This window comes from Acipenser ruthenus, chromosome 31 (genome assembly GCF_902713425.1).
Source record: "Acipenser ruthenus chromosome 31, fAciRut3.2 maternal haplotype, whole genome shotgun sequence".
Classification (NCBI taxonomy): domain Eukaryota; kingdom Metazoa; phylum Chordata; class Actinopteri; order Acipenseriformes; family Acipenseridae; genus Acipenser; species Acipenser ruthenus.
Genome location: NC_081219.1, coordinates 12,541,191 through 12,561,855, shown reverse-complemented (window position 1 = coordinate 12,561,855; position 20,665 = coordinate 12,541,191). Strand labels below are relative to the sequence as shown.

General features: G+C 44.7%; 1 protein-coding gene across 3 annotated transcripts; it reads right to left on the bottom strand.

The window, feature by feature from the left end:
- Positions 1-439: 439 nt before the first annotated feature.
- LOC117397027 (calcium-binding mitochondrial carrier protein SCaMC-2-B) lies at positions 440-20,306 on the bottom strand. 3 transcript variants are annotated; one of them, XM_059005448.1, is made up of 11 exons: positions 14,650-14,813; positions 14,019-14,261; positions 8,505-8,631; positions 8,279-8,366; positions 7,352-7,463; positions 5,480-5,638; positions 4,601-4,753; positions 4,359-4,466; positions 3,831-3,998; positions 3,556-3,706; positions 440-3,338 (listed from the first exon to the last, which is right to left on the bottom strand). In XM_059005448.1, the coding sequence occupies exons 2-11, from the start codon at positions 14,241-14,243 to the stop codon at positions 3,154-3,156; spliced, it is 1,476 nt and encodes a 491-aa protein (XP_058861431.1). In that variant the 5' UTR covers positions 14,244-14,261; positions 14,650-14,813; the 3' UTR covers positions 440-3,153. The 3 variants fall into 3 exon arrangements, with proteins under 3 accessions (XP_058861431.1, XP_058861429.1, XP_058861430.1); XM_059005446.1 differs by lacking the exons at positions 14,019-14,261; positions 14,650-14,813 and adding an exon at positions 19,411-20,306; XM_059005447.1 differs by lacking the exons at positions 14,019-14,261; positions 14,650-14,813 and adding an exon at positions 10,739-11,036.
- Positions 20,307-20,665: the final 359 nt, after the last annotated feature.

Below are 20,665 nucleotides of genomic sequence, written 5' to 3'. Positions count from 1 at the left end.
ACCCTGTTAGCAAAACAAACTCAGACACCTACATCAGGTATAGTGAACAACCTGACTCTCTTTACCGTTAGCAAAACAAACTCAGACACCTACATCAGGTATAGTGAACAACCTGACTCTCTTTACCGTTAGCAAAACAAACTCAGACACCTACATCAGGTATAGAGAACAACCTGACTCTCTTTACCCTGTTAGCAAAACAAACTCAGACACCTACATCAGGTATAGAGAACAACCTGACTCTCTTTACCCTGTTAGCAAAACAAACTCAGACACCTACATCAGGTATAGAGAACAACCTGACTCTCTTTACCGTTAGCAAAACAAACTCAGACACCTACATCAGGTATAGTGTGCAAACGTTAGCCGACAAACTATCAGGTGTTGAAAAACGTTTTTCTACTAACGATACTGTTTTAGTAAAAAGAAAACAAAACAGTTGAGATTCAGAGAAAACTTTATTTCGAAAGCTGTTCCCAATTTCAACAAACATGTTTGTATTACATTCATTAAATTCTTATTCTATAGCATGACAAGTTTAGAATTATTATTTTTTTTTACTTTTTCTTAAACGCTAAACACATTGCTGCATTGATCTTGGCTCCAGTTGCACTACAATTTCTAAGTCGGGCTGACATTTGTGATAGTTTATGTTGAGAGAGAAAGAGAGAGAGAGAGAGAGAGAGAGAGAGAGAGAGAGAGAGAGAGAGAGAGAGAGATTACATCTATGGACAAGATAACTCTAACCTTAATGAAAAATAAACACTCTTCATTCTAATGCTCAATCATTTTTATTGCTCATCATTTTACCACTGCATAGGTGTAGCTACATACAGATGAGAGGACAGGGCAGGACTCCCAGCGCTGTTACACGCTCTGAACCGAGGCAGTCCTTGTTCGTATCACATGATGAATAAATGTCCTGCAACTGAACCAGCGTTTAGAACTGAACGCTACAGACATCTCTAAAACCACATGAAAAAAAAAAAAAAAAATTCCTTCAAGAATATGCACAAAGTCAGAACAGTCTTTGTTTTAGTGTGTATTGTAACAGTTGGATTCTGAACGTTTTATACTGCAAGTTAACAGACCGAACACAAAACAAAACAACGAGATAGGAACTACCTACCGTTCAAACGCAGCGTTGAAAACAAGACCTTTTTTAATAAGTGCAATTTTCTTTCAATTAACAGGAGTCCCAGTTTCTGCATTCATACATCCAAACGCATCCCCATCATTCCTGTCGCCTCTTACTTCTGACCCCTTCCTTAACATGAGTTCACATCCAAATACTGCGTCACACAGAACCCAGCCGGCAGGCGACGTTAACACGCTCTCCACAGCACACACAGTAAGGCTGTTTCCATGAGAAGCGGCACAAACACAAAGCCACTTTGTGGCTTGTTACTTGATTTCAGGAGACTAGGATTCAGGCCAGTGCACGACACACCAGGGGAGGCTGTGTGGTCTGGTGGTTAAAGAAAAGGGCTTGTAACCAGGAGGGCCCCGGTTCAAATCCCAGCTCACTCACTGACTCACTGTGTGACCCTGAGCAAGTCACTTGACCTCCTTGTGCTCCATCTTTCGGGTGAGACATAGGTGTAAGTGACTCTGCAGCTGATGCATAGTTCACACAGTCGCCTTGGATAAAGGCGTCTGCTAAATAAACTAATAATAATACAGCAAAATTCTCTCACACTAGATCTCCGAGTCTCCTGGAACCAGGTTTCAAGCCTCTGTTCCTGAAGTGTGTTCTCTCAGCTTAAGCCTTTCTTTTTTCAAGGGCATATGGTTAATTAGATACACACACACACACACACACACATTACACAAACACAGTTTGGTCACACATAAAACATACATTTAAAAAAAAAAACACACTCAAGCCTCATTCTACCTTTCACACTCAATGTTAAACAAAAAAAAAAATGAATCTGTACACATAAGACCATTTCAGTTCTTTAAATAAATATGACAGCGTGAAACCCTTCCTCGACTGCCTCCAGTTTCTGAATGCTGCGTCTATAATCTCTTTGCCAGACAATTACACAAAAGAGAAGCAGATCTCATCATTCCAGTCACCCGATTCAGAAACAAAAGCAACTGATTCGAAAAGGAGCACTGAACATGTATTTAAATATATATATATAACATGCAAAACTTATAGAACGTACAATGTTTTCTCTCGAAATAAATATATCTGGTTAGCACTGTATGAGACATATAAAAATAAATGACACTTTAAAACAACAACTCTGATTCGTTCTTCATTAAGACAGCTCAGTGTGTAAGACACTCGCTTCCTACCTGCACAGCTTTAAAAGAAAGTAAAAAATACAAAAATAACGTGTGCAAGTTTTAAGCTTTTTCCTCTTCAAGTAGTATATAGTTTTGGTTCCATTAGAGGAAAGATTAGCTTGTTTAAGAAGCAAACAAACAAAACAAAAAAAACCGCGAAACATGTAAACCTCACCAGCAGTGACTGGACTGAACGGTGTTAGAGCTGGAACACAAAATAACAAGCCCCTTGTGATCATAACAGGAAAACACTAAAAACAAGTAGTGCACAATTAAAAAAAGAAATACAAAACACTAAAAAAATAAATAAAAAAGCACACAAGTATGGGGAGTATGAAGCCGTGCAGGTAGGCAGAAACCTCCAGTATCCCATCATGCCTCCTGCTCGATAGAGGTGTAACAAGTTGCCAAGGGGAGGGGAGTTTCTGATAACACACACACTTCGCATTTTGTTCTCAATGAAAGCAGATTTCTAGCTTTTTGAATATGTATCAGTGTTTCTGCAGCAGCAATCTGGAAGTGGGTCAAAAGTGGACATCTTTTTGGTCCCTGCTCGTTATTTAATTTGTTTTCTATTGATGTTCGTTTTCAGACTAGCACAACTTTAGTTTTTGAATCTGCGCCTGCATTTTGGCTGCATCTTTTGCCCCTTTTAGCACCACTTCCGAGTAAATCAAAGTGTACACAGCAGCTTCCCCCAGGTTCTTGCGTCTCGCACTGAAAGATTGTTGCTACAGTTCAGTAGCATTTTCCTAGTGTTTTCTGGCATTCACAGAATGAGATGACCATGCAGCCCGGAGTCCCATTGCCCGAGATTCTTCAGTCCCCGTGTCGTCACATTTCAGTCTCTCCTCGTCACCGAGACTGAACCCCCAGGGTCATCTTCAGATTCTCGTACACCACGTAACTGATGCTGACCGACGGGATGACCTTCATGAAGTTGGGGGCCAAGCCTCGGTACAGTCCAGCAACCCCCTCCGTCCTCACAATCTGTCTGAAGAGCCCCGACATGGACATCTGAGGAGCTCCCTCAAGCGTCGCTACAAAAAATAAGCTTGCTTTAGTATCGCTAGCAAATTTACAAAAGCAGTATTTAAACAAATTCCTCCATACGGAGGATGTTGCTTGGGCTAAGCAGCAAGGTGCTTTAATTAAAGGCTATTCCAAATGCATTACCCCTGAGAAACTAGTGAAATGAAACTTCACTCTGCATGCCATGTGTTTGAATAGCCAGGAGTAGCCCCTCTGGATGTTTACCTTGTGCCTGCATTCTCGTCCTCACCAGCGCAAGGGGGTAACTGGCCAGCTGTCCACAGGTGCTGGAAGCTGTCCCGCAAGCCAGGAGCACAAACATCCCGGGATTCACGCTGTCTGTGGCGTAATTCTGCAACCAGGAATTCTTCAATGTCTGAAGAAAATCAAGGGGGAAAAGAGGTTATTATCAAGCCCTGGAACGGAAAACTAAAAATCAATTTAATATTACACATTTAAAACAGCAGATCAATAAAATGGGCGTTGGGTTTTCTACCAACCTCGTACACCGCCAGGTCGATGCCAGCGTATGGAATGATCCCCAGTATGTTGGGAACGTATCCCTTGTAGAACGCCCGGAAGCCCTCCTTCTGGAAAATCCTCTTTGCACAGTCTGCGATTCCAGAGTACTGCCCGGTCTTCCTCAGAGCCAGTCTGGTCTTCAGCACCTGCGGAATAACAACGAAGCCAAGCACTGTCAAACTGCGCTGTCTGTTCACTTCAAAAGCTACAGCTTAGAAGAAGGCGGCTCAGACTATTTTAAAAGCCACGAATATTCATGAATACTAAGTTTTTACAAAGCACAGCAGTGAAGAAAGTCCGCCACAGTCAAGTACAAAGTCAGTCAAGGGTTAGCACGACTGAAAAAAGCATTTCCTTCCAATTTTAGTTAAATCTTCAAGAACAGAGATGAAAGCCCTCTAGCTTTCAAAGTTTGCACCACAGCTTAATTTCAATGTACTGATCCCTCCTCGTTTGCTTGCAGGGATTAGACAGCAGACGCTGTAATCTTAGAAAGGTCTTCTTACCTCCATGGGGTAGATGCTGCTTTGAGCAATCGCACCAGCTAGCGACCCAGCGACGAACCGCTCCAGGATTCCCAGGGTCTCCTGATCAGTGCCAATCAAGCGCTTTATCTGCAGATGAACAAGAAAAATGAGACCTGGTCGTTCGATGACTTGCATGCTTTTAAAAACCATGAAGCGTTTGCGAAACTGTGAATGGAACTGCCTTAAAAAGACAAAAGCAGGGACGGTCTTCTGTTCTGTACCTGCTCGTAGGCCATGAACTTGATCGCCGTCTCCGGCGCGATTTTCACGACGTTAATGCCGTTCCCTCGCCACAGAGACCGGACTCCTCCCTCGTGGATCATCTGCGTGAATCCACCCACTATGCACATGTTGCTGCTCCTGGAACCGTGCACCTAAAAATAATAAGAAAAAAAATGAATACAACTATTGAATTACACGCACAATTTCATGATTCAAACATTTTTATTTTTTGGAAGTAAAATTGCCTAAAAAGGTGATGAATCAATGAGGTCAACCGGTCCACTGTCTGTGTAGGACAAAGGCTAAACTGTTTTTAAACTTTGTTGGCCCACTTTGCGTACCCTACTGCTGCCAGAATATTTTGACTAACAGTGCGGACGTCAGTCTGGCACCGCTCCCGATGAGCACACAACACTCTCGTTGCTGAAACACCCTGCGCACACCCACTCTGCAACGAGCCAATCGGACGCATGCACAGGATCTGGGTGACAGGAGTACCCCTTCCCCCACGCTGTGATTGGCCAAGGCTGGCCGTGCTGAACTCCGTGACCAGAGAGGCTCGATCAACTGGAACCGTTTACAGCCGTTGGGGAAACAGGCATTGCAACACTGGGATATGCAAGTCCAGCAGCAGGGCAATGTTCTATTACGTGAATGCAAAGCTAAATGGAACACTCTTTACACACCAGGGATAGTTCAGAGTGCTGGCTATGAAACTAGTCAAAACGTTGTTGGAATACAAAAAAACTATATATAAAAAAAAAAAAACACTGACGTACAGTAGAGAATTTCAAGTTTTGAATACAGAGGCCCCTTGTTAAAGCATGCCTTTCTACCACGGTCCCACAACACGGCTATTTTCAAGAGGCCGAACATACCTGCATTAGCACTTTGAGTCTGTCGAGAGGGGCCGTGCAGGTCCGGGACACTGCGCCTGCACCCCCTCCCGCCACTAAGTGTCGCCACCACATCCCGGTCTGCTTCTCCTCCGCGGTGAACTCATCGGGCACCGTCAGGCTTTCACCGACGTCAAATATCTGGACAAAGAACGGAGCGCATTAGAAACTCTTTCCATGCTTCGTCTGTTAATACAATACAGAAAAGCTGAGCTACACCACCCACACGTTTTTATACAGGTAGCTTTCTATTGAGGCTCGTGGGAAAACCTGGATTGGCTCAGACTGCTATGCAATGGGAGTCCCAAATGAATCTCTGACTAGGTCACAATATTATATCTAGTATCTGGCAGCGATTTCTTTGCAAGTAGGTCAGATATTTACAGTACCAGAGTATGAGTTAGGTAACTGTTCAAGGACTAACGCACCATTGTGCAACAAATCTCTTAATCTCCATTAAATTCACATTTACAGCTCCGGGCAAGTTCTCCAGAACGAGATTGTAAAAGTTGTTAATTTAAGCACTTTTAAAAAGTTGTTAATTTAAGCACTAAAAGTACCAAAAATGTACTGTAGTCGAATTCTTATACGATTAGAATATAACAAATGCTAAATGCAACCTCATGATATGTAAAAAAATGACTGGTATGCATTTGTTTTGCAATGCAACATTAATTGAACATTGCATCATCATTCCATGCCATTGTAAAACTGTGCCTTTATGGAAGTGCTGGAGAGAGACAGTGTGTCCTTCTGCAGTCTGGACTAGAGCCAGCTTCCAGAACTACAGGTCCTGCAGTGGGATTGTCTTTCTGCACTGGAGGCAGCAGATTATTATTATTTTTTTTTTATTCAACCAAATGAAATCCAAGGTTGTACATTCTGGATTTAAACATGTAGAATAAAATAATACAAATGATTAGAGTCTGGGTGTTTGCAGCTTTTTAGTTGAGCTGGGGGGGGCGATGGATTCATTTATTTGACTTGCCGAGTTAACCCCTAAAATCGATTTTTATCGGATGTGCCAACTGTGGTATTTACAGGGCTTGAGAAATCCAAACGGTGTCCTCGATTCGTGACGAACTACATGTGGAAACGTGCCTGGCAAGGGGCTTGCTTGTCAAACACAGGGCTGGTTAATACAAGGTAATTATTACACCCCGACCCCTTATTCCATATGCAACGAACTTCGATCGAAAGGATAAAGTGCAAGCACACACACACACGCACACGCACGCACACGCACACACTGCAGATTATGCAAGTATGAAAACAGGTCACTGCGTTCCGTACTGTATATAAAAACCAGATCATTCCAGATGAGATCCGTCTGCACACGACACCCTTCAGGCTTCTCTTTTAGATCGGAAAGCATCACAAGCAATAGCTTAACCGTGTGATTATTAAAAGGGATGTTTACGACCACGCGGGTTTAAAATTAGACAGCAGCTCTGAAAACGACAGCACATCGGGTTGAATGATTTATGCCTCAATGTTCCCTGACATTAAACGCTGGGTCAGGTGACAGTACAGAGATTCAGGTCAGCAGTGATGGATAACTGTATCCTATACATAGCACCACCCCTGCCCCCGACAACCCCACACACTGACCCACGTCCAGGTTCACGATGTACTGTAGGGAGATTCCTGGGACATCTATTTTTAAAACCCAACCCTTTTTTTTTTTCTCATGCCAGCTCTGTTTGGATTAAGTAGGCTCCTCTCACATGCCAGACACCTACATTTTAGCGGATGGTGTATGAGTATTTGTCTCCAGCACTAGGTCTATGCACAGAGCTTTGAGGAGGTATTGCCTGCAGTTCACAGCCTCAGGTATTCGCTCCCTGTACTTACTGTGGAGTGTTTCCAGTACAGGATGATCTCAGGAATGTTGTCAGCCGGGTGCAAAAGATGGTAATCTCTCCATTCGTTCCAGTCTATTGTCATTGTACCATTTTTATCCATGCTGTGGAAGAGAAACAAAAACTAATTAGAAATCAGGAACCAGGACGGATTGTTACAGAGTAATCACATGCAAGAGCAAACAGTTTGGCATTGACGATCTGGGGAGATGGATGACAAAAACTAATAAATAAATAAATAAATAAAAATAAAAATAAATAATGCAAGGGTTTCACGGACAGTGGAGTTTGAAATGGACAAGCACAAAGACTTACTTACTAAGTAACAGGGGACCAGACTTGACCCTTCCTTATTCTGAGACAGGTGAGAGAAACGAGAGGAAGAGGCGTCGGAGAAGCATAGACCGACAGAGACAAGCCATTACTCAACACAAGCAGAGGCACTGCTACTGACCTGCGAGACTCCCACTGCACAGCAATCGCATGTGAATCACACATACTGCACAGAACACAGGCGTGGGTGCAACTTAAGCTCAGTGCAAAACCTGGAACAGCTCCAAGTGCTTTGCAATGGGAGTCTCGTCTCTACACCTAGCTATAGAAGTGCCTCAGGAAGGTTAATTCTGGGGGGGAAACTCTAATCAGGTGCATGAAGAGAATGCTGGTAGAGAGCTCTCATTTTTATTGCACGAGTCGAACTGAGAATTTGACCCATTACTCATTCATTTCTGAAAAGGGATGCATTTCTTGTTCAACCTCATATTTAATAAACCCCACATTACTCTGGGGTTTTACTGCAGTTCAATCTGGCCAGTAAAGAGAGAGAGACAGAGAGGGACCACACCATGAAGACAATACAGAAGGACACTCCCCTAAACGTGACATTCGGTAGACCAGCACACCACAGCTCTTAACCTACCTCTTCAGGATTTTTTCTGCCTGCTGCTCGGAGATGTTGACTCCGAGGTCTCGCAGGGACTGCATGATCTCCTGAGAGTCGATATGACCTGGGAACAAAAACAAAAAAGTGGAGTATTGAATATGAGAAATAAAGCTGTCTATGGACAACAAAACACACAGCTATTAAAAAGGTCCCCAACGACCCCCACAATAGGATTTCATATATAAATATATTTGCTCCTCACCGTCGTTCTTCTTGTCCAGACTCTTGAAGACCAGTCTCAGCTTCTTCTCGTGGTCTCGGAGGTAGTGAACAAACTCATCGAAGTCCAGCTGGCCGTCCAGATCCTTGTCGCCAGCCTTCAAGATTTTCTGGAACAACAAAAATAAAATACGTTAGCTGTGCTGCTAAAACAAAACATCTTTGACATGAACAAGCAGGCTCGCACAATTCAATTTCCATCAATAACATAAATCGTCTCTCAGTTAATCTCTAACCCTGCACAACCTCAAGTAGTTTCCTTGTGTAGGACGTCCGACAGGTTTCAGTTGCTTTTGCAACCCCTGTGAACCAGAACCAGCAAGCTGAATCCTGCATCTCCACGCTCGCCCGGGTGCAGGCATGGAGGGCTCACAAGTGAATGCACCTCACCTCAGGACAAAGTGCAAATCACAGACGAGGAGATAATGTGTAGAATACGACTTCCACACCATTAAACACAGCTCCACAGCACGTGACCGCCTTAGGATCTATGTCCACGTTGCACGAATGAACACAGCGGGGCGCACAGAGAGCAACAGCAAACTCTGTCACAGGGATGGGAATAAGACTCCTATTGCAGAGCAGTTTCACCCATTCCAGGTTTTACTATGAGCTTGATTAGCCCCAGTGTATAGGTAACAAGCTCAGGTGTGTCTGATTCAACTCATAGTAAAACCAGGAATGGATCAAACTGCGATGCAATGGGAGTCTTATTGCCATCCCTGAACCTCATTTGAGATGATCACTTTTATTTTATTTTTTTAACCAGCGGAGTATGACTCACTACCTGAGAAATATTTGCATGTGGCTGAACTTTGAGCAGCACAGCAGGCAATCAGGAGGAGGATAAATATCAGAGTTCAGGCAGTAACCAGAGACGATAGCATGAGGAGAGTGCGTCACACTGTACCTGCATCACATGAGCAGAGTGCGTTACACTGTACCTGCATCACATGAGCAGAGTGCATTACACTGTCCTTGCATCACATGAGCAGAGTGCATCACACTGTACCTGCATCACATGTGCAGAGTGCGTTACACTGTACCTGCATCACATGAGCAGTGCGTTACACTGTACCTGCATCACATGAGCAGAGTGCGTTACACTGTACCTGCATCACATGAGCAGAATGCGTTACACTGTCCTTGCATCACATGAGCAGAGTGCGTTACACTGTACCTGCATCACATGAGCAGAGTGCGTTACACTGTACCTGCATCACATGAGCAGAGTGCGTTACACTGTCCCTGCATCACATGAGCAGAGTGCGTTACACTGTCCCTCCCATATTCCCATCCCTGTATAGAGGACTCACAAAGCCCTGCAAATACCCATTGGGAAGCATGCCATAGACAGTTCATAAAACACAATGATTTTACTACAAACTAATTTATATGACCAAACCAGACTGCGCAGACCAACACGTCAGAGGCAGGCCTTCAAGTGTGTCAGCGTTCTACATAGCGGAATATCAAATACCTTTCAGAACAAAGTAGTTTTTATTGCCCATCTGTTGCAAATTTTGTAAGAATTAGAAACGTTCTCTAGTTTTGCCACAATTTTTTTTTTTTTGGAAAAAACTGTGTTACAATGCAAGCAGTTGTCAAAGGGTATCATTTGACACACTGGGAGGATTGTCTACATGAGCCGGCAATGAACTTGAAGATTAAGAGTGTGAAGATTGATCCCAAGTCCAGCCACACACTGCACAAAACAGCCGTTTGGGATTTAACGCTGGAATTAATTTAGCAGATAATTACAGATACGAAAGAACAATTCAGTTATACACCTTAAATAGATTTAAATTGTTTGGTTAAATAAATATTGCTCTTGCCAGAGGTTAAAACTGCTCATTCCTTCCGTTGTATTACATCAGATAACGAGCCAATCAATGTCAGAGATCAGCCGTTTAAAATAGCTTTTCTATAGAGACTTACATAAGTAACGAACGTTGCCACCCAGCCCAGGTTTTAAAATGTAACAGACATAAAGAGCACCGTTTGAGATGAATACACACCAGTTATCTGTATCGGTAGATACATTAAAAGGACAGCTCTCTCAATGGGGGAATCTGTTTTTTTAATTTCCACATCCTCTTCCCGTTTCTTGGAAAGAATACCAGTATTTACAAGCAGAGATCGCGCACCACCTACATATTGGACAAATCCCACTCACTCCACGAGAAAAACGCACACACCAAACATCGAGCTTCTTACCCGTCTCCACTTTCGATAGGCAGTCAGTTCCTCGGAAGGAGCGAACACACTCAGCCTGGTGAAAAACGACTTGAGCTCGGAAGGAAGTCTTTCCGATTCAAAGTATTCAAACTCCGTTTGAGCCGCGTTCGGGAGGGGCACGTAAAGGCACAGGCACAGCATTTCAAAATAATATTCGACGCTCTTAAATATAAATAAATAGATAATACATATATTAAAAAAAGAGAGAGAACGGATGCCTTCTCTCGCCCTTCTCAGCGCCGCTTGATCTTAAATGCCGGCAAATGCCTTCTGACACATGTGTTCTTTGGTTCTATTGGCCCCGCCCCGAATGCGTCACCCTAATGCTGCCTTTTCATTGGTTAAAACCCAATACACTCCTTTTTTCTTGACATCACTACAGACATCTCCTCTTACGTAATGTGGAAGGCACACGTGGTCTCTGTTTTAACCCTTTGTGGTTGAAATTGGCGGCTGTCCAGGGAAGAGCTCATATTACAGCGATAATAGTATTGCAGACGGGTTTAATGGAGGAACCAATATTGTTTCTCATCTTTGAAATGATACAACAAACAAAACCAGTATTAGCAGTCGTTTTTTTTTTTAATTCAGATGGCGTTGTCTTTATTTAGGTGGTATTCAGGGACGGAAATAAGACTCCTATTGCATAGCAGATTCACCCGTTCCACGTTTCAACACGAGCTTGATTAGCCACAGAGCGTATAGGTAACCAGTTCAGGTGTGTCTTATTAAACTCCTACTAAAAACAGGAATGGATCAAACCGCTATGCAACAGGAGTCTTATTTATCTTAAAGATTTCTCTGATAAATTCCAATACCTGGGAACTTATAGGAAGTTCCACCCACTGCTAAATACATGAAACATGCAACCAGGGAGTTGCACTGAATCACTGAAAATACGTGGGAGAGCTGAAAAATCACCATCACGAAACTGAACCTGCACTGAAGTTGAACTTGTTTAACACAGCTCTGGAGAGTCTTGTAGCCCGATGCTGAGGAGGGATCCGCAGGGTAGGGCAAAGCAGGCAGCCAGGACGCCTCGCGGGCTTCGCTTGCAGCTCAGACTCCAGTTCGGATGTTATTTCGAGGGAGTCACAAGCTGCAGCTTCCAGAGGGATGCTGTGGGAGCCGCAGCGGATGCCCTGGCTCAGATCACCAGGCACATTCCTGAACAGCGTGACTGGGGATCCTGGAGCGAAGCACCCAACTGGAATTGATATTTCAGACATGAATTACATCGCTGTGATTGTTCCACTGCTTTCATTTGATGCCAAAGGCAGCAGTGTGGAGTAGTGGTTAGGGCTTTGGACTCTTGACCGGAGGGTTGTGGGTTCAATCCCCAGTGGGGGACACTGCTGTTGTACCCTTGAGCAAGGTACTTTACCTAGATTGCTCCAGTAAAAACCCAACTGTATAAATGGGCAATTGTATGTAAAAATAATGTGATAACTGTATAATGTGAAATAATGTATAATGTGATATCTTGTAACAATTGTAAGTCGCCCTGGATAAGGGCGTCTGCTAAGAAATAAATAATAATAATAATAATAATAAATAAACCCTCTTCAAAAAATAAAACACAGCTGAAAATGTTTCATCTTGATTTAATTAATCAAAAACCAACTCGAAAAACAACCCTGAACAAAACCTGTTGAATAGAGTCCAAATAGATGACGCTCTAGTCTGCCGTCCTAGGACTGTGTTATTTATCAGAAAGTGTGTTTCCCCCCCCCCCATTTGTTCATGACCCCATAGCACAGACGTACCAATCGAGGGAAGGACAAAACAAACAGGACCCGATAGCACTCCTCCAGACATCTGCACCGAGGTAAAGATTAAACAGCAGAAAAACACCAACATGTGTACCATCTGAACTTCATGACAAAGCACCAGTCCAAGGTCAACTTCCATTCTGGGACACAGCTCTTTGTTTTGATCCTCCACTGAAAAAACAGGTTTTGTTTACCAGGTTTTATGGACCACCGATGCAAAATTGTGCAACAGCAGGCGTTGGAAAAACAGAGCGTGTGCGTTGGTGTCTCTGTACAAGAATAACCAGCGATCCGTCTTATCACAGGAGCACCTGAGACAACGCACGCACACACACACACACACACACACACACACACACACACGCAACCATAGCCATCCTCTCAGCCAGATCAACTGACCATCTACTGTACTGAGCGGCGGTGTTCAATCACGGTCCTTCACAGCCATTCCACTCCAGGTTTAACAAGCAACACGAGAGAACTAATTCAGGGTCTGGATGGAGGTTTAACTGGTTTAGTTAACCAATTCAGAACAGGGTTGGAACAAAGACCAGGAGTGGAACTACCAGCCCTGCACTAGAGCTCCACACCTCTCAATGCATTGGAGATTGGATTTGTTTCTGGTCAACAGAAAAGATCATACAGAAAACTAAAAGTTTACTGTAAAGTCAAAATAACTTGTTTTACCAGCCAGTAACTCCCCTTCAAAATGCAAGTGAATGACGAACGCACTTGAAGTCGCCGGTTTTAAGCGGATAAAACTGTTCGGCGTCCTTCAGGACTGGTTTCACTGTGGTTATGCAATACTTTATAAAACTTTGTCCTGGATCATTTACAGTTGATGCTTGGCTCAGACCTGGAGCTTGATTTCATCACCCTAGACCCTGCTGGGATTTGTAGAGCATTTTACAGCAAGCCACCTGGATTACATCAAGCACGCCTCTTTAAGGGTAATCCTGGGCTGGCCAGATAGGTGGCTGATGCAATTCAGGGCGATCCTGTCTGTGAAATGCTCAAAAATCCAGCTGTGGCTTCTCAAGGTATAGAGGCTGATCACCTCCAGCCACACGTGGGGATTTGAAGTGGCATTGGGCACAGCATCTTTAAACCGAGAGAGCGAGCGGATCTGCAGTGCTGGTCAGACCCGGGGGTCAAGTAATTACAATTACAGAAGCATTACTTACCGGAATTCCGATTCCAATGATAGTTACAAGTATGCTGCACTAATTACAATTCTAAATTACCATTGCACTAAAAAGCAACGTAAACCACTACGCATACTAACACGTTCATTATTTATTCTAAATAACCAAGCAATAAAATATCACAGGTACTGACACATGGTGGAAACCAAACGTGAATAACAAGCGAATGACAAAGGCGTAATTGAAGTGTAAATCGATGAGTTACAGTATATGGAGTAATTACACGAAGGCGGGTGAGCCCAGGTTCAAGTGGATCCGAGCCCAGGTCTGTGGCGGTCGTACCTGTTTCAGAAGCTCCGTGGGCACCACCATTATCAGTATGGTTTGTTTCTTCTCTCCCGCAGGGCTGTCCCCGGCTGGCTTAGCTGTCGATTCCGCCGCTCCGGCTCTGGGAGAAGCAGCTGCTTTCTCTGCATCCTGCTCAACCCCACCTGAAGCCTGGCACGACGCAGCGGGAGGAGCCCTCGAAATCCACGGGGAGAGGAACCCCCACACAGCCTGCAGCATCCCTCCTCGAGGCAGGCACTGAGGAACGTGGACGCAACACAGAGCGAGGAAGGGGAGGGAATACTGTTAATTACCAACGCAGGGCAGCAATGCTAAAAAACAAAAATTCTCCAAGTGAATGATTTCTGCTTTAGAGCTGGCAATCGTCTCCCTGAAACAAAAAAAGTACCTTATCCGATGTCTAGCTTTCAAACCACATCACTGAACACAGACAGGACCTTTACTTAAAGCAAGATCAAAGCCCGTCAGCCTTATATCAATACCTACCTACCTACGCCAGAGCAAAGCAAACTTAATACTGCTGCAATATTATTTAATAGGCAGCCAAAACAATAGGCATTATCTCACACCAAGTTAGATAAACTTTTCAAGTATTACATGTATACAACCTGCAGCCTTCTCTCACCAGGTAACCAGCTCGTGTGAATCTCGCTACGGGTTTTGCCTCTTTCTCTCTCCCTGCGCAGTTTCTTTCAGACGCATTCACTTTGAGATCTGAGAGTTCCCAGCGAGCCCTGGCCCAGTCAGGAGAAGAAATATTGCAGCAAAAAAAGCGTCTGGAAGCAAGCAGTGCACATCAAACTGCATCCTCACTGCAGCTGTGGCCCAGCCAATGGCAAAGGCCCACACTAACAGGTCCATTAGTGAGGGCCAGCCAATTAGAAAGTGCTGGCTGGGTGATTTCTTATCACCAAAGGGGTCTCTCTCTCTCTCTCTCTCTCTCTCTCTCTCTGCTATTCCATTAGGCTGGATGCATCGCCGTGGCAACGCACATCAGTCTCCCCTGAGGGGGGTGGATGCTGTGCGTTGTGAAGCAGTGGCTTTTCAGTTGCCCTTCTGTTTCAATATTCCCCAGCAGTGCTCCCAGCCTCAAACGTTGGCTGATCTAGTCCAGACAGGAGTGGGTAAACGTCACGTTTACAAGATAAAAAGCTGAATAAATGACAGCACTTACACAATGTGTTACCGCATAGCGAACTAGGCAGAACATGAAAGAAAGAAACGGTTAAACCCTGCAGAGTCACTGCTGTACAGCATCAGCATTGCTGCCTGCGTCACTCCTCCAACCAACTCCAGTCATTTAGGGTTGCTGTCTCCTCCCATTTATAAAGAACACCAGAAATACAAAACAGTCACTTTCCAAGCCGTATCACTGAGAAAGAAAGAAAAAAGAAATGAGGCTGTAAAGACAGCAACGAGCGCCCCCTTGTGTGGGGGGGGGGGGGGGGGGGACTCCAGGTACTGCAGTCATAGATTTGGAATCTTTTTAATTTTTTAATGATGCAGAACGATCCCAGAATCACATGGCATGTAGGAAAGAGGAAACCCGGGCAGATACTTTTCAAAGAATGAAACAGGATTTCGAATTTGAAGGGTCACATTCTACACAGGCATGCTTAGCCTCTTTAGCCACAAGGTGGCGCACTGCCGAGACTAGACTAGCCAGACAACAGGGCTGTACTGCCTGGACCGCATGGCTGCTGGAGTCCGTCACATGGGGGCGTTTGTCTACTACCAATCCCCCAGAGTGCTCTGCACAAAAAGGGGAGGGTGCATTAGCAAGTCAATAAAGGAATGAACACACACACAGCTCTGGAATGGCTTTCTTGAACAGAGTGCTTTCAGGGTTTTAACGAGGGTGGATTTGGGGTTTCCGGTCGACAGCACAGCAGCAAACCCAGCAAACGAAACTGGACAAGGCCACAGCAATGCGGGGAGAGACGGGACCCGCAGGCATCAATCTTTACTACAGCAACACAATTCAAGTCACTTTGAGCAGGAGGTAGACATGGAAGGAAATCCAGACGTGTCAATTAAACTTCAAATTCCCTACTAGAATTGCAAGCCCCTCACAATCCAGTCCAATCTCCACCCCCCCTCAGTTTCAGTTATGCCTGCCCCCCTACTACAATGACTGCAGTGCTGCGGGTACCCATTATTGGGATAAGCTCTCCACCGGGGGGCAGTCACAGGTGTTGATTGGGTTCATTTACCATTGCAAGTGAAACAACTGCTTGGGTTTGCAGAGTCTATACCAGCACTTCCCAACCCTGGTCCTGGGGTCCCCCTGTGTGCTGAACTAATAACTCGCTTACTTAGAACCTTGTACTTGTTTTCAGCTTTTAAACAGTTGCAGGAGTAGCTTGACCTCTGAGAACAGCAGGAAAGGTTCGTTCAGGATTTGCCTGGCCCTGAACTACAGCAGCAGGTGACAGCTTGCTTCAGCAACAGCCATGGATGTTTCCATGATCAACAATGGCTTCAAACTCTGCATTGCTTCAGGGTTTTCATGGGGCGGTGGAACTGTGCTGGGCAGACAGTTGTGAAAGGTTTGGAGGTGAATCAGCAGGCAGATCTCTCTGGATTCCACAGCATAGCTGACCAGTTCACTGAACGAGAGGACGCAGGCATGTCCCTTTTGAAAACATCTCTTTTCAGGCAACACGACGTTGACGTCCGATCCACAAGGCTGGATTTGTGTCACGCTATCACAGATTTCACGATTTACAGGAAACTTACCCACTGCTGTGTAATATGTAGTGTCTTATTTTTACATTAATTTCTGTTTTTATTTTGTTTGATCAATTCACATGTATTAGAAAACATGTTCAATCATGAAATATATTGAAATACCTATTTTTAGACCATGAAATTACAGTGGGGACAAAAACACAGCTCTAATTATACAGTAGAATGTGGTTTCAGTTCCATGAATGATGCATCGAACAGCTCTCCTGTGATTGGTGGAGTCCTGTGTCTGTGTACTGCACAGTGTGTTCCGTGTCAGACAGGACAGCCCTGGGGATTACAGCATGAATCATGCTGATGTTAAATCACCAGCTCACAAACAAACAGACCTTTAAAATCACAGCTCTACTGAAGCTTTCCCAGGGCTCTGATCAGGCTAACCAGTTTAGCACTGATCTTCCCCAAAGGAAAAAGGGGTCGCGTTTTACTCTGCCTCATCACGGGAGCATATGGGTGGGCACTGTAGCTACCACGTTACTACACCCGACCGATTACAGAAGAATACACAGCAGGGGTGGCCCTTCCACTCCTGGTCTTTGTTTTAACCTTGTTCTAAATTGTTTGAACCAATTAAACCTCCATCCCAGGTCCTGAAGTAGTTAATGATGTTACCTGTTAAACATGGAGTGGAACAGCCTTTCAGGACCGGGATTTGACACCCCGGATACAGGAGATCGTTTTATATGCAAAAAAATGGATTTAAAGTGGTTTTGTTTCTCTTTGGTTGTATTGGTAATTTGACATAACGCACAGCCCCACCTGGTGGCGGAACACTATGCTCGCTGTAGCCAGGAGCCAAAGAGCAATCCAGACAGAGGTCTGAATCCACAATGATAACCACCAGGACTGCCCGACAGTAAACCCAAAACACAGCTGCTAACGTCTTTAATGAAAATGCAGGCTTGTGGAATCTGACCATACTGCTGTTTCCCATCAGAATCCATGCAAATCCAATGCACACTCCAGCACAGCTGGCAGTCTCTGCTTGAGAGAGGAGCCAGGACTGAAAGGAGTGAAGTAATATAAAGGGAAGTGCCCCTTGCCAATGCTAGCACCATCTGACGCTCTGCTTGCCAGGAAGCGGACTGTTCTTGAGTCTAGACTGGGAATCCTGTGCAGCAGCAAACATGTGCTACTGCCACGTCAACTGCAGACAGAGGGATTGGAACGCAGGCACGAGCAGAAGGAAACAGGGCAAGCCGAACGAGAGACAAACAGCTTGGCAGCAATCCAATCATTTGGAGGGAAGCGCTGTTGAATTTGGCATTTGTTTGATAGCTTCTTCCTGAGGGGTGTATTAGATTGATCCCTTCCTGCCCTCTCGTGATTCTCTCATTCCAAACCAAAGCTCCAGTAACGCATCACCCCCGTCATGCAACATCATTAAATGCAAAAGAAAACGACACAAACGTTCTGAAAAACGAGTGCACGTTCCTCTGTCGCCAGCCTGCTTTGCAATCAGCTTAAGATACATGCAAACCGTTTCCGTGGGAACCGCAGTAGCGCCTACTGACGGTAGATCGGAATTTGCAATACAAATGCTTTGATTTGTGTGTGTGTGTGCGTGAGTGCGTGTTTAACAGAACAGCATGTGACCAAATACCAAACTAATATTGACCCATATTTAATTATTTTACACTGACTGAAAACAATGATAACCTACCAAGAGATCTTAAGAAAATAAGATCAATGATCATTTACAAAGAAATCAAAAAATAAATAGGGAAGAAATAGGAGCCACACACAGGGATGGGAATAACTCCCATCGCACAGCAGTTTCATCCACACCTGGTTTCGCTATGCTCTGCAATAGGAGTCTTGTTCCCATCCCTGAATGCTGGTGCTTTTCACACACATCCATCCCATAATGATAATGAAGCCTGGTGCTCTCAATGCTGGCTCTATCGCACTACCCTTTTGTCTGCACAAACAGGCCTGTCCCACTCACACAATGGAAAGAGACCTTTATCCAGCTGCTGTTTCACTCAAGTAAAATGTAAACCCCACAAACTGCTACAGGCAGCTGGGTCTCTCAGAGAAGGCCATGTGCACAAAATGCCCCCCACGGTTTTAAACCCCACCAAGGAAAACTGCATTCCTAATCTGACTGTATCTCAGGTTCATCTCGGGTCAGGTTTAGGAGGAGACGCTGTTAGCCTCTGGGATCTGAAAACTTTCCACAGACCTCTGCTCGTCCTGTGAACTTCCATTCAGAGGGCCTGCGGACCTCCCCCCTCCCCCCTCCCCCTCCCCCCTCCCTGGACAGACTGTTTCCCAGCTGCTAGTTAAAAGCACGGTTTGATCACAGGTACGAAACGAAAAAGGCAGGTACATAACAATGTGAATTACTGACTGACGCATTGAAGCACAGTGACGTCACTCAGGCGGATTTACCGGATGGGCATTCCTGCTGTTACCGGACTTCAGTTTCTGTTGGGGTCACGCTTTCAATAATAAAGTTGAGGATTTTAAACATATGGGATACATAATAAGGCATCAATGTATCTTACCGACACCGATTTAAGAATAAGCCATGTTGCTTATATTAACTCTATATGTGTTCGAGTACAGCGTTGGCCGGTATGAATTTGTAATGGATTTTGATTATAATAAAACGCAGACTTCACTAGCAGCTTACCCTCAGTTCGTTCTCAGTCCGGTGAACTCCCAGCTTCTTCAGCCCGATGGTCAAGTCGTTGACACAGATACCCCCGTCTTTGTTGACGTCCAGCACTTGAAACAGAACCTTGAGACGGTGTTCCTGTTCGGTACCAGCACCACACAGCGCCCCGCCGCAGGAACCGGACCCGAACTCTGCCGAACTGGCGTGTGCGTCGCTGCAGTGTTGGTGAGGTTCTGAGACAGCGGTGCCGCCTCCGCCGCCCGGGTCCGAACCGCATTGGCAGAACACTCCGCTTAGCAAGGGGGAAATGATCGATCTCTCCTTCTGCATAATCGGTATCCGCTAAATGTAAATATATGTGTTTTTAACGATCCACCAAAACGCAACCAAAATTAAAACAGTTTCCTTTGAGTTTTAAAAAAATATTAAGAAAATAACGCAGTGTCTGTTTAAAGATGGTTTTGACGATTATTCAAGATATTAAATACAAATACAAGATAATCTAATCGTGCACGGTTTTGCAGCTCCTCTTGCTATGCAGATCCCGTGCCTCTGTACTCATTTGGCTGGAGTCTACGTCGCCCTTGTTCGGTCTCTCCCGCTCAGCTAGCCCACCCGGATTCGCTTGCCCTGTGCAATCTGTCTTTCTGAAAAGCTAAAGTCCGATTCAGATTGCTTTCGGGTGTCCCTTTCTCGCAATTCCAAACTCCGTATCTCCGGGATTGCTGTGAATTTCACAAGAATTAGCCCTGTATATATATTTGACTTGGCGCTCGCCTCTCCAGCTGATGCAAGATTAAAAAAAGAGACGCCGGTAAATGAAGGACAGTTTCTCGGTTTCTGGAACAGGAAACGGTTCGTCACACTCACTCGTGGGTGGGCGTGGTTGCAATGATTGACAGGGAACGCAACCAATGATCTCTCGATAACCGCCTTCTCAACGATTAAAAAAATACCATAATAAAATACTATACTCGGAATAATAAATAACCTTAAAAAAAAGTGATACAGTTTAAGATAACAAGGGTATCTGTTATGCAAATGGCACGAGGTAGTTTTAATTCCAAAACAAAAAATGCACCCGTATTTGATATACTTGTGCCCACGATTTGGTTTTTAATAGCGCAGCGCGTTGCGTTGCAGTTTGGGGGTGGGTAGGTGTTTGCATCAGGTGTAAAACCACTCACTTAGAGGTCAGTTACTCCACCGTTACACTGCCAAGGTAAACCACAGGATTGTTAGGGGTTATCCCAGAACAAAAAACAGCTCT